This window comes from Actinia tenebrosa, unplaced genomic scaffold (assembly GCF_029948245.1).
Source record: "Actinia tenebrosa isolate PJP-AT-01 unplaced genomic scaffold, QUT_ActTen_1.0 PGA_scaffold3__52_contigs__length_22856419, whole genome shotgun sequence".
NCBI classification, from domain to species: domain Eukaryota; kingdom Metazoa; phylum Cnidaria; class Anthozoa; order Actiniaria; family Actiniidae; genus Actinia; species Actinia tenebrosa.
The window spans coordinates 11,403,507-11,431,338 of NW_028292580.1; the positions used below are offsets into that span (position 1 = coordinate 11,403,507).

Genomic DNA, 27,832 nt, shown 5'->3' on the forward strand with positions numbered 1-27,832 from the left:
GAGAGTTCTTTGAGGATTCCTCTAGGGGTGGTAAGTTAACTTTAAAGAGAAGAGAAGCCATCAGGAAATGGGAAAACGCCACTTACAAGACTGGAGGAACGATAGACAACATCAAGAAGTTAGAGGTTGCTTTAGAAAGGCGCATACACGTGAAAGACATCACCGACGGCTTCATCTACTCCGGGACGCACAAGTATGGGGGCCGGGGTGCGCCTATCGTAATTTACCAGCATAACGCACATGCGTGGAGGGAGTTAAGGTTCCCCAAAAAGAAAGAAACATGCGTTTACAAGGAGTCACCGCTTGCAGAACTAATGCACGAGAATTCCATTTGGTTAATGGACACGGAGGTAAGTCAATTTATGACCCAAGACGGCACCTTGTATCGTCCTGAAGTGGAACAGCTGCGCATTCGAAGCGCCTGCGAGACTTTAGGAGAAGACTTCTCTGACGAAGTGCTTAGCAGTCGCAGTTTGGACTTCTTAGCCGCAAAGAAAAGAAACGGGTGGAAATCCACACCGGAGGAGTTCAAAGATATAGCTAAAGCTTGTGTAGAACACGGTCACGGTGATCTGTGGAACATGGAGTACGATGAAGACGAATACGTGTCGCTGGATATGAAATATTGTTACCCCGCAAGCTTCAAAGGCCTAGGAGATTGTAAGGAATATTACGACCGTTACGGACATCCAGATTCACAGTTCTTTCGTGTTGCGTTGGATGGTCACTACGACGCCCCAGCAACGGGGTTTGTACGGTTGACCACCTGGAAATTAGCAGCGGGTCTGCACCCCATAATCTATGCGTGGTATGGGAAGCACCTGCAGGAGAAAGAATGGATACCGGTGCCCCTATTGAAGTTCTTTGAAGAGCGCAAACTTTTAAAATACACAGCGCATGAAGTCTTCTTTGAGCACTTTCTTACCTACCCAACCAATACCCGCAACGATGGAAGTAATGATAGCTGCCTCTTCAACAGTTTTCAATAACGCGGTTGACATTATATTACAGAGCGAGAAGGTTATTACTCCATCACGGGTATTTTGCTTCTCTTAGGGGGCTCCTGCACGGGTGCGTGATATGTTGGCGGCACACGCATGGGTTCTACTTTTGGCTTCGTAGCCCGCCATTGTAAGTAAAGGCTACCTGCTGCTATAGCAACTCCCAACGCGCCAATGACGTACCCAGGATTAATAAAAGATTCCTCTTCTTTCTCCTCCACCTTTTCTTCTTTTTTGGCTTTGTTCTTCCTGTTCATCTCCGCGAGCTTCTTACAGGCAGCAACTCTGCCTGGAGATTTAGCCTTGGTAATCTTTTGCTCCTCTTGGGGCTGCTCTACCTTCGATTCACTCATTTATATCTAAGGACTTGAAGGACTTGATAAGTAACTTGATAGGACTTGACTAAGTACTTAAGGACGACTTGACTAAGTACTTGAGGCGACCTGACCAAGTACTTAGGGATGACTTAACTAAGTACTTGAGGCGACTTGATCAGGTACCTCGGCAAGTGCTGCCTGGAAGACCTTTTCGATTTCTCTGTCCTTCTTGAAGTCCTTCCAAGAGGCACCAAAGGTGCCCGCAAGTTCCTTCAAGTCAACATGCTGAGGTACGTGCAAGGCCGCAGAGGCGACTGCCATTAACTTACCACACTTCAACGACAACCACCCGCAGGTTATCTTAAGTTCTTGGGATATGACATAGTCATCTCTTATGTCCTTCTGTAGTTGCTCCACGTCGTCTATAGGCAGCTCAAGTCCAAGGAGCTTGGTGGCAAGTCGGATAGCGGAGTCTGCTACGGCGTCCGTGGTCTTACTTGCAAGGGCGGCCTCGTACCTCTTATGGAACTTTTTGACTTCCTCTTCTGACAACTTATTAACCTGCTCATGGGTAAGTTACTTGCCTATCATTTCCTTACACTTTCCCGATGACACAAGGATGTTAAGTTGTTCCTTAAGGTTACTTTCGTCTAACTGTGTGGGGACTTCATCTAAGAGCTGCTCAATATCCATATATGTTAATGGAATACGGAAACCTCAAAGAGAAGATCATCTTGGAATGTTGGTGCGTTTTTAAATGCCGCATGTATTCGTGTAACTGTTCCTTGGATATCTCGCCGCCGTAGTCGCTTAAGATGGTTTCCAGATCAGACTTGCTCGGAGTATAAAATACGACAAGTGAACCTATGTTTTCCCTGAAGGGCTTGGAGACACTGGTAAGCTGCTGCGAGAGCAACCAAACGCTAATATTGTCGTGTCTGCCGCTGAAAGCAAGTTTAACAAACTCTGACGTGCGCCTTTTTACGTCGTCCCCGCAGGCAATGTTATCCAGTATAAGGAGGGTTTGCGTATCCTTAGGGAATTGTTTGTGCCAGAACTTAAGGTGGCTGGATAACTCGTTAGGGTCTAAGATATCTACAAAGAAGTCGTCATCTTTCACTCCTATGCCCGTCCAGGTGCGGTTATTCACGTAGGTGGGGCATAATAGCACTATGTAGTCGAAACGGTATCTAAAGGGTCCTAATAGCTGCTCTACCACAAATTGGGTCTTTCCGCAGCCGGTGGGTCTTACTATCAGAGCGTTACAAGGCATGTGATCTGGGTTCATTATATCCCTTCTTTCGAAGGGAACTTGTTCCCTGATATATATGGAGCCAATGGAAGCAGTGCAAAGAATTGTCGCCGACGCAAAAGATAAAAGAGACACCATAGAAATGCAAAGGGAGGAGATAGACCGGTTAAAAGAGCGCGTGCAGGAGTTGTACGATGAAATGTGCGGTCTGAAGCGCGCGGAACGCTTTGGTGCGCTCTTGACGATGGCGGGCTGGGCAAAAGAGTCCGTTAAGGACTTCATGCGGCATCCCTTATAAGGGTTAAATAACACTTAGTTATAATGGAGTGTAAGAATTGTGGTAGGGGCTTTAGCTCCAAACAGCGGTTGGAATACCACGTCGAAAGAAGGGTATGCGATAAAAAGAGGGTTAACGTTACGATTTGCGAGGACTGTGATAAACAGTTTAGTAGCGTACAGGCGCTGGAGTATCACCGCAGCAAAAGGGTGTGCTTAAAGAACGTATGCGTGCGCTGCGACGAGGAAGTTACCGACGCATGGCATCTTCACCGATGTCGCAGTTACGACTTAGAGGGCGTAGCATGCTCAAAACATGGTGACGTTGCGGCTCGATGTTGTCCCACCGACACCGCAAAGGAGTTAACGCGCCGCAAGAAAGAAATAGATCAGATCTTCACAATGTTTGACCGCGCGGAAGGTGTGCGCTGGGAAAACAGGGAATATTGGGAGGCAGACTGCGAGCGCTGCGGCTGTCAAAGAAGTGACCAACATATTTGGCATTGCCTGTATGAGGGTCAAGGCGGCTTTAAAGAGTACTTAGATCGCTTTAATAGTTGGCATGCGAGTAATGAGGCGGTCGAGAAAGCCCATAAGGGATAAGAAAGGGAACAACGAAGATCTCGGTTTGCGCAAAGAGTCTCAAACCTTGATCTTATTTTTATTGTTGTTCTGTTAACAATCAACAATAATTATGAGGACCCCTTTTAAGAGGACCTTGCAGAGCCCTGAGTATATGCTACTTCACAGCATTCCTTGGAGGATTCCTGATCACCCTTTCAATATATGGACTGTATTACGTGCGAACCTGCCGCCGACTGCATCGCCTGTGAACCTGCTGGCCCCCGTAAGCAGCCCCTACCCAAACCGTGTAAAAAATACGACTGCCTTCATTGCGGCAACGCATTTTTAGAAAGCGACTTTACCGGCCACTGGTGCTCAGCGGACCCAAAGGCGCAACGCACCCTACCTTTGGACGCGTCTACCCATGCAGAGGAGACGGAGTAACCCGCCTTTCTACGTCGAACTCACAGCGCCCTTTCTGCTTACCATGCGAGCGCAGATGGGTGAATTCCTCGCCCTGTATGACGTACCGAACCCTATCGGGCGCCCACAGGGAATACTCTATGCCCTGCTCGTCTTTCAAAAGCAGCCGTAAGCGGTTTGGCTCTTCGAAGACAACGTAATTTTTTATTTCATATGCGATGCCTTCCGTCAAATCTCGCCACTGCGTTTGCTGAACTATGCCCATTATATCTATGAAATATCTTTAAATGCGTTCCCAGAGTCTGCGCGCTTCGGAAGCGCTTACAGCACCGCCTACAGGGCAGGCGAATTCCCTGCGCATAGTCCGCAATGGCGCGGCAAATGTCATCGTAGTCATTACTCACCAGCGTCTTATAGCCATTTTCTTTGTACCGCTGCAGCAGCAGGCGTTGATCCGCGGATAACACCCCATTACCCTTTGGCGTCTTTAATTCCACGCAGAAACCGCGGTATCGCAAATGTGCATTCAAGATAAGAAGGTCAGGTTGACCCCTTTGATATCCTTTCTGCCAGCACTTTATGCGCTTGCTGTCCGAGTCCTGCAGCTCACCCAAGCCGGGCGCTACGAGCATTTGGGGGTAATATTTGCGAATGTAGTGTACTACCTTTTTATGCAGGTCAAATTCGTTTTCGATCTTGAATACCAACTTGTTTGGACCGTCAAGCGCATACTTACCCGTTTTTCTTAACGTAGGAAGGACGTCACCCAACACCCACTTGCGAAACTTTTTAGCTATGGGCTTTTCAGATCCAAATACTAATTCGTAAAGGCCCTCCTCCGTTAAATACACGGAATGCGGTTGCGCGTTAAGGGTGTCATTTTGAGTTACACCCTTTATATCCCCTAAAGTTACCTTATTTTCCTCCGATACGTGGTCTGACACAGCCTTCCTGGAGTTCGTGTAGCTTAACGCAGCCGCAACTTCCTTTGCTTTGAAGTACAGGTTGTCGCCTTGCACTATGCATTGCAGTTTGGTGTCGTTGTTTTGAAATACGCGAAGCATGGTATACGTATGACATTTTCTTATCAAAAATGTCCTAGTAGGCAACGCTCAACGTGTCATACCAATGCTGTTCTAAGTATTCCTTCTCCTCCAAATAATGAAGAAACCAATCTTCCTTCGCGTGTGGGTTCATATATTTCAGGGAATAAATTCCCTTCTATAGACTCATTACCGTAAGAGTGCTAATGGTCTTGTGATTGTAGATAGTATCCCTTTGATTTTCTATGCTGTTTATGCAAACACTCCCGGTGTCATCTACTCTTATCTGCAGCTTTACCTTCCCATGGCAATCAGCAACCATGTGGAAAGTCCAAACCGATAAATTCTCGGTGCTCAGGGGGTTTGGCTCTACGGAAAAATGCACAGGCTCCCTGTTGTTTGTCTTATTTCTCATAGGCTGCAGTACGCCATTCTCATCCAGGAACCTAAAGCCGACGTTGGCATGGCTGCTCGTACCAATGCAAATACTACAAAGGATTAACTTCTTTCCCGAGTAGTTCAAATTCACAGACATGCCCGTGACATCAACCCAAGATGCCTGGGTGTATTTTTTCTCGCCCGTGTAAGTCGTGTAAACGCAATCCACTCCAGCTACGTAGGGGTTGTTCATCGCCATATATAATAACTCAGACCAATGCTTGCAACTGCTACGCCGGCCTTTAGTAGGTTATGGTCATATTCCTCAGGTATGGTTGCGGGAATATGCTTTGATGGTTTCTTCTTTGGTTCGGGTTTTTCTGCGTGTTCCTTTTTTGGTTTCTCTACGAAGTGAGGAATGCCCTTGGTCATGTCAGAGCTCACATCATTCACCCCAAACTTCATGTCTTTGGTTGCTCGCTGCAGCTTGTTGTTGTAACCTACTACAGAGCCAGTATTTATAGATAAATTACTAGGCATTAACCAACAACCCGGGGCTACTGCATAATCCAACCTTGCCTTAGAATCTTGTATAGCTAGTTGGTAACGCTGTACGCCCTTGCTAATGTCACCCTCCAAGATCGAACTTTCGAATAAGATCAAGGCTTCGGCTCGCGTTTCTTCTGCGGCGCCCGTATTCCCAATTATACTTGATCGGGTGTTTACCTGAGCCCCAAGGATAGAATACACATAAGCTTCTATGCTGCGATTCAAACGAGCAAGACCAGCTCTAGTTAGTCCTTTGCCTACTTTGGGTATGAAATTAAAATATTGCTTCGTTTGCTCGTCGTTGGTAATCTTAATAATCAGTGGATTAGCCCCGGCATACTTACCACCCTCGTCTTTAAACAGAGGCCCGTCTCTAACTTCCTTAGTAGTTTTGGTATTTGGTTCGAAGAAGGTGCTGCTGTCGTAGGTTTCTTTGTGATACCCAGTGTCCCACTGCAACCGCAGCGTATGCTCTTCCTTATCGCTTAGCTCGTGCCCACCAATCCCCCAATAAGCCCAAACGTGTCCCAGCCCATTGTTAGTGCCCACGGTGCACCTGAAATCCTTCCCTACAACACCAAACTCCTTACAAAGTCTGTCGTAGGCTGGAACGTCGTATTTGTTATCTCTTGGATAGAACGCGGCATCTCCTGGCAGCGCAATAACACCCATTTCATGCAGTATTCTTCTAACCGTGAAGTGAAAATGAAACATAAATATTGAATTCTTCATCAAGTTTGCACTTACACCACAGCCGCTAGTGGCACACCAAACCGCAAAGTTCAGCTGCTGCGGCCAATAACGCATGTTAGGGCCACTTAACCATTCATGAGATTCTTTTGCAGTGGTGTGGACAATGGGTACGTCTTTGAAGATATCTCGCACCTTTAACGGAAAGGAATGGTTGTTAGAGATCCGCATGTTCAACGTTAGGTCCAAGCTTGGATGTTCATCAAATGAAACCGCGGGTATTGGATAAGTACTGCTGCCCAGCAATAATTCCTTTGACCAACCCTTAGAGGTTGGTTTAGGCGTTACCGTGGGATGCTGCACAGGTACCGTAGGCGTGGAATGCTGCAGCTGATTGTCTATTTGCCCCACCAGCGTTGGCTCCAAGTCCACATTGCTGTACATCCTGGAGCCGTTGAAGTAAATCCCATCGGGTCTTCTTTCGAACTTACTGGGGTCTGCATGCGGAAACATCTTCCTAAATGCTCTCCAATTCCAGTAATCTCGATTATCGTGATGTGGCTGCTCCTCAATATCATTCCCAAAAGCGTCGTACATTAGTATATATAATGGACGTTATACCATCAGCACCTCAGTTGTACCCAGATGTTCCCAATTATCACACTACGGCACCCATTGAAAATACAGAGAACTTTCGTTTGAATAAAGCAAATTTAATCCTGGCTTACTTGGAAGGGCAAACAAAACACTACGAAAAAGTTAGAAAAAAGTACGTCAGAGCCCGGAGTACGCTACATAAGATTGCGATAATTTCAGGGTCCATATCTGTTGTGTTAACGGGCTCCGGCGTTGCTACTTCGCTTACTGGACCGGGAATAATTGTTGGAGTTCCTTTGGCCGGCGTTGGGGCAGCCTGTGGTATTATCTCGGCTGTTGCTACGGGCATTATGAAACAGTTGTCAAGCAAAATATCCAAGCATGACACGACAATAGCTCTGTCAAGGGCTAAAGTAAATACAATTACCGATCTTGTCTCAAAGGCTTTGCGTGACAGAAAGATAGACGACGTAGAATTTTCGCTTATTCTGGCCGAAGAAGACAAATACGAGAAATTAAAGTCGGACATAAGGAATAAAAAAACAGTCGTAAAAGATCTTTCCGAGGAATCTCGCAAAAAGATATACCAGGAGGCAAAAGAAGAGCTTCAAAGAAAGCTTGCTCAGTAAACATCTGCTTCGAAAAGAGCGTGACGGGATTCTATTTACATAGAATCCATGAATCTGAAGATAGATAGATAGATAGATAGTTAGATTCATGGGGCCCTAATGTAACTTGACACGCTCCCTTTTGTAACATTTGATCCCTTTTGTAACTCATTGCGGTTACAAAAGGGATCGCGATCCCTAATGTAACCTCACGAGTTCCCTAATGTAACTTGATGTTCCCCAATGTAACCTGACACGCTCCCTAATGTAACCGGAGGTTCCCTTTTGTAACTCTAGGCGTTCCCTTATGTAACTCTACATTCGCCTTCAATTTTCTGTCATTTTTTTTTATTTATTTCAAATAAAAAAGGTGACATGGTAAATCGCAATGCTTTTTGAAGAGTATTATCATAGTTGTTCACTTTCTGAGAAAGTTTTTTGGGGATAAAAATCGATTATAAAAAGTGTACTAAAACCAGTTACTTCGATAGTTCCCTTATGTAACTCTATATTTTCATTCAATTTTTTGTCATTCCTTTTTATTCTTTTTAAATAAAAAGTGCAATATGGTTGATCGGAATGCTTAGAGAACACCATTATCTTACTGTTTTCTATTTGGGAAATGTTTTTCCGGGATTAAAATCGATTTAAAAAATAGTATTACAACCACTCGCTGTAATAGTTGCCTATTGTAACCTTTCACTAAGTCTTGTGTTGATATGATGTTCTTTGAAACTGATAACAAATATCTTACACCAATTGCCCATGCGCAGAGTTTTGACTAAAAACTACAATTTTTTTTATCGAAATAAATACAGCCACATAGTAGTTTGGCCTCTATCGTACTTTTTAACTAAGTTTTACGTTACTTTAGAAGTCGTTATTAGTGCTAGTGGTACCCAGTGTTTGGTTGTGTTTTGTTTCCTTGACGTTTAATGGTATTTTTACACAGTGCAATGCAACAAACGATTGAAGTAGTGCAAGTAACTTCAGCTATACTTATTATAGTTATGGTCTTTATGTTATCATCAAGATTTCAATGGCGTTTAAGTTGCTGAAACACGGTGCAACATTGCACTCAACATCAGCAAGCAGCGAATTTGAATCGGAGTGACATTGGAATAAAATCATGCAACATCGCTTATGTCAGCCTGCTATGTTAAGATATTTGGTCCGCAGTCATAAATTTGGTACAAGCTGTTTCGCTTAAAATTTCAAAATGTTGCAGGTAATGTTGCAGACATGTTCACATGATGACATTTGTTGCGCACAATGTTGGAACAGCAGAGCGCGATTTAACTTCAGAATTGTTGCATGCAACATTGCGTGCAACAACATGGGGAAGACACGCTGCAGCAGTCCTGTTGCGTGCAATGTTGCATGCAATGTTGCACCGTGTGTCAGCACCTTGACTGCCTTGAGTTTGTAAAGTAAGGTTATTTAGTAAAATGTTTTAAAATTCAAAAATCACGACTATATAGCTCATCCTCCGTTTTCTTTCATATGAAAGCGATGAGCCTCTTACGTAAATGCGCAAATGCACTGATGAAACGATTTAAACGAATGCAATGATAAAAATGATGAACTAATGTTACTATTAGAAGTAGCTGTAATTTTTACAGATAAAAGGTTACTAACATATGAAAGCAAAAACGTGCGAATAATGTATCTAAATGCTTACAGATAAAACAAGGGAGAAACGCCGTATTTCCCAAAGACAAGGCACCATTCTACACTCTTACCAACTATTTAACAAGTTGGTGATGCGCATATTAGAGTTCTACATCAAAAAGTCTTACAAAAAAGTCGTGTAGAAGAAGCTATAATTTCGGTGTTTTTCGCCGATGTTCCCTTTTGTAACATTTTAATGTTGGAAATTAAAAATTCAAAACAAGCAAATTAGCGAAAGCGACTCAATTGTGTATTAGGATTCACCGAATCGATTCTATTCATGGCAAGAGATTCAGTTTCGCGAACAAAATGGAACCTGGAGAAAACTTTATTCCAACTTAACCCTAACTTTCCCATTTGTAACTTGAGCGGCATTTTACAGGGGTACATATAAAAAATCATAACTTCCTAGAATTATGTTATTTTATCCTCCACCTTTGGTGTAGTGTGCGGAAGAAACCTCTTATCAACTGGTATAAAATCCATTCCTATCCGTAATGTTTGTAAGAAGTTATCATTATCCGCTTGGAATGGTTAGATTTGCTCAAAACAGCTGCTTTTCGGTTACGCAAATTTTGAGAACTTTGGCCAAGAAAATCCTTCTAACTCAAAAGCTACTCAATATTTTTGCATGGAATTTTGAGGACATCTAGTACATTTATCTAAAATGTATGTGCTTGAATTTGATGGGACTACATTAAAACGGTGGAAAGATATTGCAGTTTTTCATGAAGATGCACGTTTTTTGATCATTTTGAAATTTCTTCAAACCCTAGGACCTAGTGAAGTTTATACGAACTTACTTGAAATTTTCGTCCCGATTTCCTAATGAAACTTAAATACTGAGTGGATGTTTGGGGGCATCAGTAGACAGTGTTAAGCATGATCTAACCTGATTTCGTATCATATTGGGTTTTTGATCGATTAAGAAACCGCAGAATCCACGACCATGTTCCCTAATGTAACATAGCTGGGTTTGTGAAGTTAGTAAAATTTGAAAACGAAAGCAATGAAAGAGTGACTCCTAGGGAGGAGAAACAGCATCAATATCTGTCAATCCACTGTATTTGGATTGAAATAGTACGTTTTTAAGAGTACGAAAAATGCTATCTATTATTAGGTTACACTAGGGCCATCCATGAATCTAAAGATAGACAGACAGACAGACAGACAGACAGACAGACAGACAGACAGACAGACAGACAGACAGACAGACAGACAGACAGACAGACGACAGACAGACAGACAGACAGACAGACAGACAGACAGACAGACAGACAGACAGACAGACAGACAGACAGACAGACAGACAGACAGACAGACAGACAGACACAGACAGACAGACAAGACAGACAGACAGACAGACAGACAGACAGACAGACAGACGACAGACAGACAGACAGACAGACAGACAGACAGACAGACAGACAGACAGACAGACAGACAGACAGACAGCAGACAGACAGACAGACAGACAGACAGACAGACAGACAGACAGACAGACAGACAGACAGACAGACAGACAGAACAGACAGACAGACAGACAGACAGACAGACAGACAGACAGACAGACAGACAGACAGACAGACAGACAGACAGACAGACAGACAGACAGACAGACAGACAGACAGACAGACAGACAGACAGACAGACAGACAGACAGACAGACAGACAGACAGACAGACAGACAGACAGACAGACAGACAGACAGACAGACAGACAGACAGACAGACAGACAGACAGACAGACAGACAGACAGACAGACAGACAGACAGACAGACAGACAGACAGACAGACAGACAGACAGACAGACGACAGACAGACAGACAGACAGACAGACAGACAGACAGACAGACAGACAGACAGACAGACAGACAGACAGACAGACAGACAGACAGACAGACAGACAGACAGACAGACAGACAGACAGACAGACAGACAGAGAGAGAGAGAGAGAGAGAGAGAGAGAGAGAGAGAGAGAGAGAGAGAGAGAGAGAGAGAGAGAGAGAGAGAGAGAGAGATGTCTTTTATTTAATCTCGGGAAATTTCATCAATGTACAAATTGGTTTTCATGAAAACCGAGTTCATAGGTAATATATATAAAAAATTAATAATAACGTTAAGAATATATAGACAGATTTATGAAATACATTCTCATCTACCCCCCAAAAATATTATAGTAATTAAAGTGTTAAGGACCAACAGACGAAAGATTCCTCTTAAAAGATTTTAAATTATTGGACAGTCTGACACTTTGGGGTAACGAGTTCCACACTTTTGCACCGTCATAAGAGAGAGCTCTTTTTAAAAACTCAGTGCTGGGTTTCGGTAACTTTAAGCACTTCTCTCTACCACGAAAATCGTAGGTATTTTCTTGAAAATAAAAGAGTTCCCTTACAGATTTTGGTGCAAGTGCATTTAAAGTCTTAAACATCATTATTGCTTTATGCTCCTTTCTTCTTCTTTGTAAGCTTTTCCAGCCTAAAGAAGTTAAAATATCACTAGATCTGACATCGTAGCTGCTTTTTGTTATTATTCTTGCAGCTCTATTTTGCATTTTTTGCAATCTTTCAGCAGACGTTACTGGTAAATTATCCCATACCACGTCACAATAGTCAAACCAAGGTAAAACGAGAGCCTCATATATGGTAATAGCTGTCTCCAAGGGGATGTAATCGCGGACTCGTCTTATGCCACTCAATCCAGAGGATATTTTTTTACAAATGTAATCAATATGAGCAACCCAAGACACCCGTTCGTCAATCACAACACCCAGAGTTTTTGCTGTAGAGACTCTAGTAATTGGTTTGCTATTTAAATATATGTGTGGTTCGGAGGTAATTTTTTTCAATTTATCGTCAGAAGCAATAAACATGTGCTCTGTTTTAGCTGAATTTAAGCTAAGTTTGTTAGCTTTCAACCAGTTATGAATATTGGAAATATCAGCGTTCACCTCGTCAAATAGAGTCTTTTGTGATGTGCCACAAGTGGTGAGACTTGTGTCATCAGCATACATTCTAGCATTTGAAAATTTGACACTATTTGGCAGATCGTTTATGTAAATAATAAATAATAATGGCCCAAGGATTGAGCCTTGAGGGATGCCGCAATCGAGTGTTCTAGAGCTAGATAAGGTATGGTTTATGTAGCATCTCTGACTACGATCTGTGAGGTAAGATTTGAACCACTTTATCGACTCTTCTGCAATCCCATAATAGTATAATTTGTGGAGAAGTATGGAGTGATTTACTGTGTCAAAAGCTTTTTTAAAATCTAGGAAAGTGACACAGTTCAATTTACCTTCATCCATATTGGTAAGCCACTCCGTTGTGGCTTCTAGGAGTGCAGTAGTAGTCGAATGAAGCGGTCTAAATCCCGACTGCTTTTGAGAAAGTAAATTATTTGAGTTTAGATACTCATATAACTGGTTAAAAACTATTCTCTCGAAAATCTTAGCAATAGTAGGTAAGACCGAAATGGGACGGTAATTATTCAAATCATCTTTGTCATTAGCTTTATGAATTGGCGTAACTTTCGCAAGTTTCAAGCCGTTAGGAAAAATCCCTTTATCAACTGATTGATTGAATAGCTTCACTAGTGATTGACTTATTACTGGTGAAGCAATCTTGATGAAATGAGATGGTATACCGTCAAGACCTGTCGCTTTTTTAACGTCAATAGAATTAATGATTTTCATAAGTTCATCAACTGATGTGTGTCGTAAGGTGAATGTTGAGCCAATTCTAATTAGATAATCATTATAAGCAGTCGGTCCATCGGGAATTAAACAAGCTAATTTAGTCCCAATTTCAGAAAAATGACAATTGAATACCTCAGCTATTTCCTTCGAGTCACACATCGATGTATCACCTGTTTTGATAGATGTTACATAAGAGCCAGATTTAGTCCTTCGTGAGAGGACTTCATTAATAGCTTTCCAGACCTCCTTTGAGTTTTTTGAATTTTGTGCAAAATGATTTTCATAATATGACTTCTTGGCTCTTTTTATCTCGTTGTTGACGCGATTTCTAATAGACTTATAATCACTCCAGTCGTCCCTCGAATTCGTTTGAGTAGCTTTTTGTTTCATTTTATCTCTATCGTACATAGCTTTCCTCAAATCAGTTGTCATCCAGGGAGACTTCTTGTTTCTTATTCGTTTTGTTTTGATCGGAGCGTGCGAGTCAAGAACAGAGAGAAATAACTCTTTCCATCTGTCCCACATGTCATCCGGGCTTTCCTTATTATCCAAACAATCCCAAGGGAGTGTTGCTAAATCCATAAGAAACTTGTCGGAGTCAAAGTTTTTAGCCGATCTAAATGAGATCTTACAGTGATTGTTGTTTGTCGGAATTGCTATTTTCCGTATTGTATAAACCAGACTATGGTCACTGATACCAATGTGAACCACTCCACTTCGGACTACCCTATCTGGGCTATTCGTTAAGATCACATCAATGAGGGTTTTACTTTTTTCAGTGACTCTAGTTGGTTCTGTGATTAACTGCGTAAGTTGAAACAATTCAGCAGTCGTATTCAAATAGCGGGTTTGCTGATTAATATTAGTAGATAATAAATCACAGTTTAAATCCCCTAGGATATAAATTTCCTTAAACTCAGAATCTATTTTTGTTAACACATTTTCAAATATATTGAAAAATGAGCGTGTATCATAGTTAGGAGGCCTATAACAGGCTAAAACGGCAAAAGACTTGCTATTTGGCTTCATGATTTCAAAACACAGGGACTCTACTTTATCATCAGTTAAGTCACTACGGTTTTTCCCATTTACGCCCTTTTTCAAGTATAAACAAACTCCCCCTCCATTGCGGTTTCTATCAGACCTATGGATGTCATAGCCTTCGATGCTCACCATTGAACTTGGGATTGATGGATCGAGCCTTGACTCATTTATGCAAAGAAGATCAAAATTTTGCTGAATGACCCATGATCTCAGTTCATCTATATGAGCTACAAGACTAGTTATATTTAAAGAGGCCATTTTAAAACCTCTAACATTAGGAATAGAATGAGGTCTATTATCACCGTCAGACTTATCAATATTAGTATTTGAGACAATACTAATATTGATAAGTCAGACAGACAGACAGACAGACAGACAGACAGACAGACAGACAGACAGACAGACAGACAGACAGACAGACAGACAGACAGACAGACAGACAGACAGACAGACAGACAGACAGACAGACAGACAGACAGACAGACAGACAGACAGACAGACAGACAGACAGACAGACAGACAGACAGACAGACAGACAGACAGACAGACAGACAGACAGACAGACAGACAGACAGACAGACAGACAGACAGACAGACAGACAGACAGACAGACAGACAGACAGACAGACAGACAGACAGACAGACAGACAGACAGACAGACAGACAGACAGACAGACAGACAGACAGACAGACAGACAGACAGACAGACAGACAGACAGACAGACAGACAGACAGACAGACAGACAGATAGATAGACAGATAGACAGATAGATAGATAGATAGATAATAACAATAATAATAATCTTTATTTAAGCACGGTAACTCTATCAATATCAAGATAAAAAACTTAATGTTGCTCTACCTAGAGGCCGTAAAAACTGTATTAACAAATGATAACTGGGCCCAAAATTGTCCCCTGAGGTATACCAAAAGAGTTACATGCAGAAGCTCAAGTACTCTAGAGGAATAGATCAAGCGAAAAGTAAACACATGGTCTACTTTTTTAACATAATCAGCGAAATTTACATTACTGGCACGTTTAGAATTTATTTCTGAAGCTAATTTACCGGCAATTTCTGTGAAATAAGTGTTAAGGACATTTGTTACATCCTTTGGATTAGTAACAGTATTTTGCACAGTCTGCCTAATTTCGCTGATTTCAACATTTTGTGATCTCTTGCCCCTGAGATTATTTATTGTCTTCCAAGTTTTCTTGGTGTCACAAGAGTGTTTTTCAATTTGATCTTGATAAAATTTCCTTTTCGTCTTAGTAACTAATTGATTAACAAGACCAGTCTTCTGGGTCATTAGACTTCGTGGCCTTTTTCTTTAGGAAGTCCCTGTTATGCATTTCTTGTTTAACATTAGCATTTATCCAGGGAGAGGGTTTGTTGGGCACTTTAATCAACCTAGTGGGAGCGTGCTTATCAATAGTTTTTAAGAAGATTTTTTCCCAGCTTGCCCATGCTTCGTCCACGTTTTTTAGTTGGTCGAAGAGTGGCCAAACAGTGTTTTTAAGGTCATTTTCAAAGTCTTCACAGTCAAAATTTTTAAAATTTCTCGTTTCAATAATTTTAGGTCTTCCTCTTGGGATACCAATTTTCCTGATGGCGAAAGCCAAATAATGGTCACTAATAGATAGTGCATAAACTCCAGACTGAATAATATTATTCTTACAATTTGATATTACATGGTCGATTAAGGACTCTGTCTTTTTCGTAACCCTAGTTGGCTCGTTGATTATTTGCTCCAATTGAAATTCATCAAGTATATCATTGAGCCGTGAAGTATGCAACTCGGGGGGATTAGAAAGCAGATCACAATTTAAATCCCCCAAAATGTAAATTTCTTTGTATTTATCTTCTATAATATGAAGAACGTTTACGAATTTATCAAAGAAATCTAAAGGTAGTTTCGGAGGTTGATACCATGTTATTACGAGAAAGGGACTAGAATTTGGCTTTCTAATCTCAATAATTATTATTTCCAATTCATCATCCTCTAGGTTCTTTTTCCTACAAAAACTAATTGAGTCACGAATATAAAAACAAACTCCACCTCCATGTTTATTCCTATCTCGACGTATCAGCGCGTATCCGGGGATGGAAAACTGAGAATCACAGTCATTACTATTTAATTTAGTTTCGTTAATGGCTAATATATCTAAGATGTCATTGGACATAACAATTCTGAGCTCATCGATAAGTTTTCTTAAACTATTTATGTTTAAGATTCCCATTTAAAAACCGTTAGTCTGGAAAAGCTTTGAAAATGAACAATGTGGTAATGCACTGACAACTTGATTAAATCAATGATTATTAATATAATTCCTAAAGTTCGAAGCTAGCTTAATTACCCCCTGACGATTTAAATGGATACCTCCTCTATTGAGAAAACTATCGTCAATATTGTCGTTGCAAATAAAACTTATGTTATTGCTTTCACAATATTTCTTCAATAGTTGGTTTACCTGATTTACGTTGTTATTAATTACTTGATTGTTCTTTCGACGTATAATGGAGGAAAAGGCTATTTCAGTACTTGAACTTTCCTTCTTAACGTTCTCAATTAATTTAATAAGCTTGTTCTTGATCTTTGTCGCTGTTCAAATTATTCGTTCCGCAGTGTATTATCACTTTCTTAGGCTTTTTCCTTATGGAAGGTTTGATGAAATCCTCAGCGTCCTCCACTGTGGCACCAGCATACGACATACATTTGACTTTTTGATCTCTTGACAGTTTATCTCCTTGGATGTATTTTAGCATTGAGTCGCCAATAACGAATACTTCGGGTATTTTGATGGTTGAGGGTTCGTTATTTTGATTTTCGTTTTGAACGGAGTTTTGGTTCATCTCTCTGGTTGTCTGTCGTTCTTTGCGTTGTTGTGCAACTTTCTGCTTCTTGGGTTGTGAATTAAGAGTGCTTCCATTAAAGTTAGCTTCGTCAGAGTGATATACGGACGTTCCGTTAAACATTGGACATGGAGGAGTATTCCAATTTTGGATTGGAGCTGAATATCTGGACGAGTATAATAATGATAAAAGATTGTTTCTTTCTTCTTGAAGCATTTGGAATTTTGCTTGAAGAACCTCATAGGAAGGAGTATTTGACTCCATAAATCTTCTTTCGAGAGTTTGTAGTCTTCGTTTCAAGTCCTCGATATCTTTGGCGTTTTTCTGGCAGTCAGGGCATTGATTATCCCCAGTGGGAGGCTTAATACTTGAGAAAAGAACTTGAATATCATCGTGTTTCGGTTTACTTGAAACATATTCTTCGGTCTTCTTTTGTCCCTCCTCGACGCCATCTTTGTCTTCTTCTTCTTCTTCTTCTTCAGATTCATCTTCTGATTCAGAGCTTGATTCGGGACTTGATTCTACATTACAGTTTCCATTTTGTTCCTCGCTGTCCTCAGAAATAAAAGATATAATCTTTTTCTTCATTGTTTCCTGTTTCGCTCCCTGAACATTCAAGGTTTTCGTGTTTGGGTAGAAACACAGAGTTACAGTGTCGGACTTAAGAACATGGAATCCTCCGTTATTGCTCGTAAAAAACCAATTTCCACTAAGTTTAAGGCTTGAATTCGCAAATTCCTTTAAATCTTCAAAATCACCAAGCCATTTGATCCTTTGCTTACCGCGGTCGCTTTCTAGTTTGAGTGGTAAATTTGATTTTAAATCAGTTTCGACGAGAGAGTTAAAATCGCGTCCTTCCGCCATGATAGCTAGCTAGCTCTCGAAAGATGGATGGATGGACGGACGGATGGATGGATGGATGGATGGATACCTCATACACATCGTCTGGGTCAGAGTCGGATTCCTCCTCAATGTCAAAAACAATCTTCTTTTTCCTCGTCTCAACTACTGCAAAAATAGTCCAAATCCAACTATGAGTATATTGTCCATTCAGCAATAATTGTTCACCATTTAGTATACATACCACTTTCTTCTGCCTTTCTTTTATCTCCAACATTCTGATCCTTCTCCTCTTCCTTTACTTCTTGCTTGTTCATAATCATCGTGATGTTTTCCTTATACTGCTTTTGCTGCACTCTGAGGGCTTTGAGGAGCTGTGCATATCTACAAAAGAGTTTGAAAGTTATACACCTTTTGGTGAGGGTTAATCTAGAGCTCTAGGGTAATTACCTTTCAGGCTTTGTCTCCTTTTCCACGTGATGTGCGATCTTCCAATGTGTTTGGAATTTCGTAAGCATTGTATTACATCCCACAAAGGGGCACTTTCTCAGCGGATTTGAAGACCTTTGCGGCTGGCGCAGCTTCGTTTCATGTCTGTGCTGTTTTATCTTTTCATTGGTCCACCTGTGGACCAGACGCAGGTGGCGCACAACGTATGTTTTGTGCTCTAGACACACGGGGCAGCGACCAGCACTACCCCTCTTACTTGCACCCACCTAAACCTCTTCTACTTCAACTTTAATCTCATTAACACAATCTTCCCCAACCACTTCAACCTCACCATCATCAACATCCTCACCATCATCGCCATCACCTACTCCCTCGACCACTTCATCTACCACGTCAACCTCCTCCTTCCCCTTATCATCAACACCATCATCACCCACAACAACAACCTCCTCCTTTTCTCTTCTACTCCACTCCATCATCATCCCCCAACAATCCTTAATAACAACCTTGACATCTGTCTTAACCTCAGCCCCCTCTTGCACCTTGTCAACTCCAGCCCTCTCAACTTGTATCCCATGCTTCCCCAGTTCCTTCTTTATCTCCATAATCCTCTTCTTCCTCCTCTCTTGTCTCGCCTTGACACCTAACACGTACGCCGCTTCCTCCTTCTTCTGCTCCTCTTCTTTCTTTTTCTCTGTGTCGGGGTCGAGGCCCAGCAATTTGTAATCTTTATCTACAAAATGGCAGGTACGATGGCTAGGCTTAGCACTTAGAACATTTTCGACAGCAATAACGCCTCCTTTTGTTTACTTACCATCTATAGGGGTAAACTGCTCCTACGCCTCGACATACAGGCCCTCTTCTCGTAATGGAAACAACAAGAAGTCTATTTCCTCTGAAATCAAAATTAACAGTAAGTGTGAGCAAAATATAAAGAGAAATTTCATCCCATTAAAGTCGTACTTACCCATGTCTTCCATGTCTATTCCCTCTCCTATAGGAATAGATTTCGGCACACGAATATCGTGGATGGGCTTGTCGTAGCCCATTGAAGTCAAAAGTTGGACGACAATCGTGTATTGTCGTAGGAGCTTTCGAGGGAAAAAAAAAGAAAGAATGTATGTAAATTTAACATCATTCATATTTATAGAGTGTTAGGGTTGAAATTAACGTACTTACAAGCTTCTGAAGTGGTCGATTGCCGACCTCCTTCGCTTGCGCGAAGGCAGCACTTTAAGTTGTAGAGTTGGTGGATCAGTTTGTTGATCGAATAAATTTTTATCTTTCATCTTTAACTAATATGTAATAGAAAATAAGTGTCGATACCAGGGATATATGTGAAAAGACATTGCAGTCTATATTGCGCGTGCGCATTAAAAGCCATCCCCATACGACTACCCTCGCTGTCTTCCCCTGTTCAAGAGCTTTAATATGATACTTATTTCATATCGATCGGCCTACGGACTCCAGAGATATAGTCAGAAACAGGGAAGTGTTTATTCGGATACCAGTACCCTTAGTAACCCTCCCCTACCCTCCCCTCCCCTCCCCCTATGTCCGCCATTACTATTGTTTTACACGTGTGACTTTTCACACGATAGAAAATCACTAATTAGGAACTAACTATACAACTTATTACACTTTTCTTGGTATCAAAATGTTCCTCTTGCCGTTATGCATGACGTACATGGTTTGAAAATTGCAAAAGATTCAGTAGTGGGGAGCAAGAAATGAAAAACTGAGGTGTCAAAAAAGCATGTCTTACCTTTGAAACGTCTGGACAAAAGAGAAACAAGGGAGGGGAGGGTCACGAGATATAGACTTAGTGAAAAACAAGGGAGATATACTTTTAATTTCTTTATTCCTCACAAACGTTTAAGTTAACCTCATAACATGTGCGAACGTGGTGTGGGGAATCACGTGGTATTGGTGGCAGCGTGGGAACATTGTACGGCGCATGTGCAATACCGATATCTTAGTTCTACTAGAAGGATAATAGCTAGAAGGAGCTAGAATAGACCTCAGTGAGTAGATCACCTACATGTGCTCAGCGCATCATTTCCTTAAAGTGCCGCTGAGAAGTGATTTTTCAAAGTTTGAAATAAGGCCGTTTCCAAAAAATTCTCACACGTTCGTGTAACAAGTTAGAGCTCTGATACTTTGTATCTTGAGAGAACCGCAGTAGAGCTTTAACATACTGAAAGCTTATTGGTTAAAGTCAAGGTCAAGGTCACGAAATTGGTGGCCGAATGTTGAAATTTTGACAACGTATAACTCCTTTGCATTACACTTAAATGATATGAAACTAATACAACTAGTAGACATTAACAAGAGCAACATACATATGACGTCATAGCTCATTTGCATACATAATTAAGCATTTATGAATTTTTTCCTAAAAAACACTTAAAAATCCGTAAAAAATTCAGAATAAAAGATTCTTAAACTAAATTTCATATGTGAATAGGTCTTAGTGATACCTTTCAAGGGATGTGCTTGGTGTTTTGATAGAAGTTGATTAAAGGGTGGAAAACTGAAGTTGTTTTTGTTTTTTTGTTTTTTTTAAGGTAACTTGTGTACCTTATAACTATGAACCTTTAACTTAAATCAGAAAACGTTTCCCATAAAAAAGATAGCTATTATTATGTTCTACACAACAAAGGTACTTTGGTTCCGGTAAGACTAAAAGCAAGGTAGTTAGACGCATTTACGTCGTGTGCATTTTTGCGGAAATGTGATTTTTGACCGCTTCTGAAAAATCAGGGTTTTAATATTTTTCAAATTCGTAATGATGAAAAGAAAGGCCTCTTCGAGACCTATCCACACACTAAAAATTATTGGCACAGCACTTTAGAAAAGCTTTCAAAAATCGAAACCTAAATTTGCGGAAAAACGCACTTTCCAAAAAAAAGGTTAAGTGAGCGTAACTCCCCCCGAATTTGACCAAACTCAGATTCCTTCACAGGATCATCCTATGTTTCATGACACATATGTGTACCAAGTTTGAGCTTAATCGGACTTGAAATAAAGAAGTTAGAAAATTAGGGTTTCTTAAAAAAATGAGTTTGTGTCACCGGTCACAGTTTCCTATACCTTAGTACCCATTTGCGGCCGATTGGATAATTACCCCACAACAATAGCCCCGGGTAATTTTAATTATATCCATCTTGTAGAGCTTGAAACGGGCTTTCAGAATCACTAATTGGTTTTTCCGTGGTCCAAAGTCATGTGTTTTTTTCCGCGAAATTTTTTTCAACAGCCCATAATTTCTTCAGATCACGTGGGTAAGACTTCAAACCAAGACCTTTATGTAGAGGAGGCAAAGACCTTTCCAATGATACCAAGAACATCCACTTTTGACTTAAAACAAAAAAGCAGATTTTCAAGTGTGCATTCTTCCGCTGTTCCGGATTAGAGTTAGGGTAAGGGAGTTTTTAGTACCCGTGCCCCCCCCCCCCCCCTAGCCGGGGAGGTCCGGACACGCCCAAAATGGGCCACGATATGCATAAATTTGCATATTTAATAAGTTATTTGAAGTCAAAGATTGCGATTTTGGACCACCCCTAAACTTGAGGAAAAAAGGGGGGGCACCGGAATTTTATTGTTCGAGGACTTTGTCCACCCTCGCGAGATTGCGTTCCTGGAGTGTCAGGTGTCCATCTGTCATCGTTGCCAAGTTACACGGCTTCAAAGATGGTCCAAAACGAGGTCATTTTTAGGGCACAGGCGGTTTTGAGAAAATGTATGAAAAATGGCCAAATTTTGGGCCATTTTCGTCGTACTGGTTCTCGGCGAGGTTACATCGTAGAGAGACGAAATTTACATCTTTGGAAAGCTCAGAAGAAAGTAGAAACATGGTGCTAAAAAGTTTCAGAGCGATTGGAGCAAATCCAGGGGGGGGGGAAATTGGGGTTTGAAGTTTCAAAAATGTTGAATGTCGGCCATCTTGGATCGCTAATAACTGGGCGGGGTTAGACACTGTGGGAACAAGACCTACATGATTCGATAGCCCTGTTCAAGAACTAATTTACATGTCTCAGCGTTTTGCAACAGAGTTAAATCCAGGGGGGGAATGAATTTTTGAATCTCGAAAAGTGTGAAAAGTCACTTATTTTGGGGTGGTCACTTGTACGTTTTGTGCCATGTTTGACATGCGATATCTCGGCGAGGTTACATGGTACCACCAAACCAGCACCGTTGGATAGCCCTGGAGAAAGTACACCATGATTGTGGAAGTCTCAGAGCGATAGGAGCAAATGGAGGGGTAGAAATGAATTTTTGAAGTTTTGAAAATGTGAATGGCACTCGAATATTCAACCCACGACCCTCAATCTTCGTATACGTGTTGTCCCAACGGTGGGCTACAGGCATACCAAAGCACACGTCGATCCATCAAGTCCTTCTATGATTGCCCCCCATGGTTATGACTAGGTACTAGAGGTTATATGTCAGAAATATTTGTATATAATTCAAGAGTGAAAATGAAAATGGCTGGTCTCGTTGAAAGTCTTGTGGGAGTCGAACCCACCTACCTAAAGTATAGGTAGTCCGGTAGACTTGGGTGCCTCCGAGACCAGCTCAGAGGCTAAGAATGTTTTTGGGTCCCTTGTACTTGTGGGTTTTTTTTGTTTTATATTTTTTATGGTATTTTTGTTTTTGTTTTTTGTTTTAACTTACTGCATCAACCTTCGCCTTTGTCTCTTGAAGGCGTCGAGAGTCCTGATTGGCACTGGGTTGGCTATGGCCCGATCCCTGTAGATGGCAAAGGCCGCTGCATGCGTCAGTGAGCTATCGACGTTCACGAAAGAGAGTTCCAGTCCTGACCACGGGATGTGTCTGCTGGTGTTTGCTGATAGGAAACGCTGCGGCATCCTACGCACCTCATCCCCCTCTTCCTCCGGTGCAGCCAGCTGCACATTCGCCTCTTCAGTCAATGAAGAGGCCGGGTCCTCGGGATGAGGCACGAAGGAGCCGCCCATGTTGGTAGGCCTCGTCGTGGATACTCTGAACGGAATGTCGTCTGCCAATCGGTACAGCGGGCTGCCCATTAGTCGTCTGAAGATGAGCGGAGATAGGATGCGGAGCCTCTGGAGCCGATAGATGTTGATGGGCATCTCCAATTGCAATGCTGCTATCTCCTTGTAGTCCACGTAATCGTTGTTAAGCAGCATTGCAATTGAAGATGCGTAGACGAAGATGGTGATCGCCTGGTCCCTGGTGTACTGGGCAACGTTGAGGCGCTGGTACACCAGGGACATCCACGGACAGCCATGGTTGCGGTACACGTTTATATTCCTCGAATAGGACATGTTGCGTCTCTCTAGAAGGTCGAGGACGTCCTCCACGTACCCGGCAGCTCTCTCTTAGGGGGGCAGATCTTCAGGTGTGTACGAAATCTGGACGTAACGGTGGAATTTCCAGGACAGCACATAGTTCTTTTGGCGGTCCACAGTCGTTACTTTTGGGAAATACTTGAGGCGCATTGACGACAAGCCCAGGTTCAGGATTTCCTTGGGGTCCAGCCCCTTCCTCTTCAACAAATCGACGGCCCTCCCCAAGGTGGCAGGGAAGGGATACTTGTTTTTCGGGTCAAGCAATTTGTTCACGAGCTCTTCGAGGGTCATATGCCCAGCTAAGACTCCAGGAGGTTTGAAAAATGACGGTCCCAGAGAAGGCAGCATCAGGCGGTCGTTCTGTTGGTACAGGTCTTGCAAGACCAGCTTCACGAAGGCCTCTCCCACCACGGCAGGGGCAGCGTCCAGGTTTTCGCAAAATTCGAAAACCCGTTCGATGGGCAGCCTCTGCCGTTCCTGAAGGGTCCAGTTGTTCAGTGGAGGCGGGGAGAGGCCAACAGGAGGCGCTCTGATGTGGGGCCAGCCCCAAGATGCCTCTCTGGTAGGTGGCACTATCCTCGTGGCATGGGTGGACGCCCAGGGAGACTGCGAGCTGGCGGTCTTCTTGGCAGATGGGCCGGCCATGGAAAAAGTACTCCAGCGCCAGCTTGCACTGGTACGCCAGCCACGAGGCATCGTAACCAACTACCCCGCGGCTGTTGTCGAAGATGGTTTGCAGCTGGTGGAGCAGATGGCCCAGCATGGCGGTTAGCACGGTGGTGAACGTTAGGGGAGACGTCTCATCCATCTGGTGGATCGGTAGCAGCATGGCCTTGGAGGTCAGGAGATGGACGAGGGCTGCTTCGTCGATGAGGAAAGAGGGCGAGAGGACGTCAGGGAAGTTATCGGTAAGGTACATGACCCCTTCTAGTCTGGCTTTCATCATGCGGGCCGTCTTGCGCGTAAGGTCACGGTAGTGGTCGAGGTACCGCAGAGCCCGGTGTATCACTTCCCTGTTCGTATTTGGGTGTAAGACGCCGCACGTTACCACACTGCCGCTGATGGGATGCTTGTACGCAGCCGTCATGTGTAGATGCGGTGAGTTACAGTACAACTGGAGGAAGTTGCAATGCGCAGTGGTGGCGAAGATAGGTCTGAGCGGTTCCCCAATGTCCATCATACGCGAGTCCTGGTTGCTCTGGAAGTTCGCACTCCCCGGATGGACATTGGGGAATACAATTTCCCACGGGTGTTGACCAGACTCTGGAGGGCCTGCCGGGACCACAGCAGGTGGACATCACCGCGGCTGGTCGAGACGTCTCAGGCACAGTGGAGCGATAAAGAGTGGATGTCCTCTTTGGGGACGAGAGACTCTAGGGAGAGGGTTAGGGTTAGGATTAGGGTTAGGGGCAGGGGCAGGGCCTGGATCTACGGACATGGTCACAGTCACACACGGACGAAGTCACACTTTTCCAGACAAAGTCACATTTTTTCCGGATAAAGTCACAGTGGAAACGTCCGGAAATTTTGTTTTTACTGTGTACTCACACTAGCGGTGGAGATTCGTATTATAAGAGGTTCTAGACTGAGGTTTTCATGTACAGGTGCTGTCTTAGAACCCTAAAACAATCCGTTGAACCCCTTGGGAGGCTTTCAGGGTTTTATCTGCCTTTATCATGGCGCTCATGCTATGATTTGCTATGATTTGAGGGAGCCAAAACACTTTAAGGTGCCCGTTACAGATTCCGTCTTTTCACTTTTGCAGTTATACTGATATATGTGCCAGGATTATAAAAGTGATTGGCCTACTGTGCTGAGTGGTCTCGTTGGAGAGTCATGTTGGATTCGAACCAACCTACCGAAGACAGTATACCATTTGACTTTTAGCCTTCCGAGACCAACCCAAACATTTATTTAATGTTTTATTGTTACTTTTGTTTACACTACGTGGAGAGTTTGAGGGAATGACAGGAATCACTAGTGCGAACTCTTCCACAGGCTTCATACTTTCTCTACACATCGTCCCTGCCATTCCCTCGAGCTCTCTTGTGCCCAAAGACCTGGCAGATTTTGCACAAACTCCGCTTTGATGAGGCTGCGCGAGGGCATCAATTTCGCTCTTAAGAGATGCCGCATCTTCCTCTTTATGAGAGTAGTGTCCTCACTTGATCATGCTGTGCTCTTGGGCTTGGTGCTTTGAGAATAAAATTCTGCACTCTTGGGCTTGGTGCTTTGAGAATAAAATTCTGCATTAGTATGACAGTTGACCATTAACCGTGATTAGAGTTCCACATCTTACCTTTTGGGGGGATCGGTTTCAACTGGAAGCTGCTGCGGATCAGGACTGGCAGAAGTTTGAGTGTGAGACGGGGTGCTAGGTCCTTACCACTAGTATCGAATTAGGAAAATGAATATTTATTTCTAGTCGCAAATGACAGATATTTTGTAACGGATCAAAGATGGTGTTTTTCACATTGCTCTTTTCTGCCTGTATAAATTTTTACGCTGTCTTACTGATCTGTCGACTGACTATGACAAAGCTATGAGTAGGGGGTGGGAGAATCAAAAAATAAATACTTCCATTCAAATTAAAATTGCAGAAAATATTTATTACATGTAAAATTTAAAATATATTCATGTCAAGGTATAAAAATTCTATGTAAAAAAGAGCGAGTAAGTCATACATTCTCCAAACTCGTCACCACCATCGTTTTTCCTATGGGCACTACAAAATGAAGTCTCTCATTTCCGCCCGCACGCATCTTGTCAATCAATGTTCGAAAAGTAAAGTTATTAAGTCTAAAGTCCAACCTAATAAATAAACAGTAACTGGTATATTTCAGATATATATAAAATATCAAAAACTTGGTAAATGGTATGAATTTGCATATTTTAATCCTGATTCAGTAATCTTAGTTCGATATAATTAGTTTCTTACCTTTACATCAGCTTGTAAACCGTAAGGTCTTTTTAGCAGATGTCAATACCACTAAAAAGTTCTTCCAACTGTAATAATAAAATCATGTTGAGATTACATAACATACTAATGTACAGCTACACTAAATCTTTAAAATGTGGATATACGATGGGTAGCGCACTGTGCTAAAACATTGCCATTCACTCCATAAACATTACGATGCAGGTTGAGATAGAGTTGTATGTATAGAACATTTGATTTCCAATAAGGAACATGTATGGAGGATACTAACATGGCCCAACAAGATTCTAACTTTAAAGCCTACTGTGCGCAATAACTAAAAACAATCATTGTTAGTTATTTGTTATTTATTGCATGAAATTCAAATGATTATATTAAAAAGGGCCTGTAAAAAATAAATAAATAAAATGAAAGAAATAAAATTTACTTACCTATGATTCCATCACCTTCATGGAACGAAGTATTCAACCATTGCTATAAATAAATTTAGAAGCACTATTTAAAAAATATATATATATAAATCAGCTTAATAATAATATTAACTTTCTTTAAGCTAATAAGACCAGTCAGTCAAACAATTGAAAGACTGGTATTAATCGGTGACCAGTATATAATACATATTTACTTATATAATGTAACAGATAGTCCTGTGCATGTGAGAATACATAGATAGTTATTGAGAATATAAAGAAAAATTAAAAATGAATAACATGATCATATGCGAAACCAAATATCATCTTGAACACAATAATCAGTTTTGCACGCAACTTACATGGTGTGTGCTTTATGAAAAGCTTTGGTGTTAATGCTTTTCTTGATGATGCTGATGCTGATGTTGCTGAAAAATATATTCAATAAATAGGTGGATGAATGGATTGTTGGACAGAAAGATGGATGGAGGAATGGATGTATGGGTGGATGATTCGATTCGATGATTTCACACAATTTTGCATGCTACTTCGTGGTTCCACTTGAGTTTGGATTGTTTGCTGACATTCTATGTTCGATAAGAACACAGACACTTTGATTTGTTAAAAATCTCACAAGACTTAGGAATGATAAATGAGCAAAACATACCAGAAAATAACGACTGCATTCGTGCACTCATTAAACTTTTGTATGCAACGTGTACATGGTGTGTGATTTTTGTTTTTTTGCTTGAATGATGGCAATGGTGATGATGCTGCTGCTGCTGAGAAAAAAACCCAACAACAGTAATTGTATATATAAATCATAACTGCATGCAAATGTTACTGCAACCAGAACTGATCGATTGATAAAACATACCTTCTCACCATACAATATT

General features: G+C 41.9%; 1 protein-coding gene and 1 long non-coding RNA gene across 2 annotated transcripts in view; one reads left to right on the forward strand and one right to left on the reverse strand.

Annotated features, from left to right (window-relative positions):
- LOC148908610 (uncharacterized) overlaps positions 1-19,520 on the forward strand; it is a 56,370-nt gene extending 36,850 nt beyond the window's left edge. The window contains exons 2-3 of the long non-coding RNA XR_016120772.1: positions 19,079-19,168; positions 19,256-19,520. This is a non-coding gene — a long non-coding RNA (uncharacterized LOC148908610). The remainder of the gene's footprint in view (positions 1-19,078; positions 19,169-19,255) is intronic.
- LOC148908613 (uncharacterized) lies at positions 11,553-17,829 on the reverse strand. The gene is made up of 3 exons (XM_089035225.1): positions 16,696-17,829; positions 15,710-15,717; positions 11,553-14,450 (listed from the first exon to the last, which is right to left on the reverse strand). Exons 1-3 carry the CDS (start codon positions 17,827-17,829, stop codon positions 11,561-11,563), a joined length of 4,032 nt encoding a protein of 1,343 aa, XP_088891351.1. The 3' UTR covers positions 11,553-11,560.
- Positions 19,521-27,832: the final 8,312 nt, after the last annotated feature.